The 1,798-nt window shown below is 39.0% G+C and overlaps 1 protein-coding gene across 4 annotated transcripts in view; it reads right to left on the minus strand.

Moving 5' to 3' along the window:
* cacna1g (calcium channel, voltage-dependent, T type, alpha 1G subunit) overlaps window positions 1-1,798 on the minus strand; it is a gene marked incomplete at its 5' end in the record, with an annotated part of 89,231 nt that overhangs the window by 35,767 nt on the left and 51,666 nt on the right. For all 4 annotated transcript variants that reach the window (XM_014028714.1, XM_014028715.1, XM_014028713.1 and 1 more), the window contains 1 exon segment: window positions 817-968. In XM_014028714.1, coding sequence (XP_013884168.1) covers window positions 817-968 — 152 coding nt within the window.

Genomic DNA, 1,798 nt, shown 5'->3' on the forward strand with positions numbered 1-1,798 from the left:
TACTGTCCAGAAAAAACACTTAAATATTACTGGTAAAATAATATTAGCATTTACTTTTTTCGTACAGTAATATCGATATATAATATAATGCATATTGTTTATTTAGTAATTTCTAGTAGTTTAGAGATTTTGATATTTTTTTGTAAAATTTAAAAGATTAATTAAATAAATGTTACTACACCCAAAAGTTTGTTTTTTCAGTGAAGGCTGGCAAAAACTTCTCTGCATCAAGGAAAATTCAAGATGGTGACTCATCTTACCTGAGGGAGAGATAAGACCCACCCACCAGAACATTATGATGATGATAACGTCATAACACTATGGTTCCTAAAACCTTTGAYCGTTCCACACAAATTAGCTATAAAATATTGAGCCCTATTCAAAGTGGCATAAATCTCAACACAGCTCAAAACTTTATTGTTTGGTCAACTCCATAATGACATTTGACTGTTGTGAACTTATTAGTTATGAGCTAGTACAACTGTTTGGGATTACAGTGAAGAATAGAAAACATTTCAGTGACTAGACATACCAAACTCATCAGAGACTTGCTGATGTAAGTAGTGCAGTAGATGACTTTAAATGTTATTGGCCTTGGGAGGTTAAATACAAATGAATGTATTAATTTTCAGATATTTCTATAAAAATTTAACATGTGTTTCCCCCATTTATTTTTGGTAATCTAGAGTTTGTGTTTTCTTTTTTTTACTCATCCTCAAAATTAAATTCAATGAAATTCCAGATGGTAAGGCATAAAAAAGAGATGACAACAAGAGTGGTGTATATTTTTGCAATTTTGACTGTTTATTGTCTGACCTGTGGCTGCTCGTAGTGCTCCATGGACATGGTGATGACGTTGAGCCCTATCACGATGGTGATGAACAGGTCCAGATAGTGGCTGGTGCACATCTTGTGGATGAGCAGCCGGGTGGGGGAGTAATCCGAGTAGTAAGGCTTACTCTGAGCTTCTGTTAGAAGTGGGGGTGGAGAAGGTGGGGAGGGGATGTGGGGAAAAGTTGATAGGAAGGAGGGAGAAGAGGGACAAAAAGGGGAAGGAGGGTGGATGGCGGTCAAAACGTGAGATAGACAGTAATACAATGGGAACAGCGTACAGTCGACCTGCAGTGCTGAGGAACACAGCCACAGATTTCTCTTGGAAGAACAGGATAGGTTAGTGAGACTTTAAGGGCTGACTCACATTAAAAATACAAACATCTGAAGTGTGAAGAAATGATTTAGGAGAAAGGCAGAGCAGATAACTGACAAAAAAAGGGAGACGTCAGCACTCTTTGGTCTGCAGTCTCCACTAATGTGAGAAACCCTCTCCTCTGATTGACAGTTAGCGAGTGTGTGTGATGACAGGAAGACATTACTGCTCAATGAGACGTCACAGACAAAGCTGCTGTGAGGAAATTTTACTCTGAGCATCTCTTCATTTTACTCATTTAAGATTATCATGTGACTCTGCCTTTTCTTATATCCTTCACTTCACAACCAACAGGTAGAGAAAAGAAAACAGCATCTAAGACTGTTTTTTTCCWTACTCATCCATCACCCCATACTTTACCTGTTCTTTCTGTCCAGAGAGGATGGGTGGGCTGGGGGAGTGATGATCAGGAAGAGAGAGGAAGCTTGCGTTTTCTATCACCTTTTTTTATGATCAGTGAAGGAGAAAAGTGAGGGATTTAAGAAAAGGGGAAACTCTCTCTCTCTATCTCTCTCTCTCTCTCTCTCTCCCTCTCCCTCTCTCTCAAACACACACACACACACACACACACACACACACACACACACACAC

Source organism: Austrofundulus limnaeus, unplaced genomic scaffold, assembly GCF_001266775.1.
Source record: "Austrofundulus limnaeus strain Quisiro unplaced genomic scaffold, Austrofundulus_limnaeus-1.0 Scaffold801, whole genome shotgun sequence".
Classification (NCBI taxonomy): Eukaryota; Metazoa; Chordata; class Actinopteri; order Cyprinodontiformes; family Rivulidae; genus Austrofundulus; species Austrofundulus limnaeus.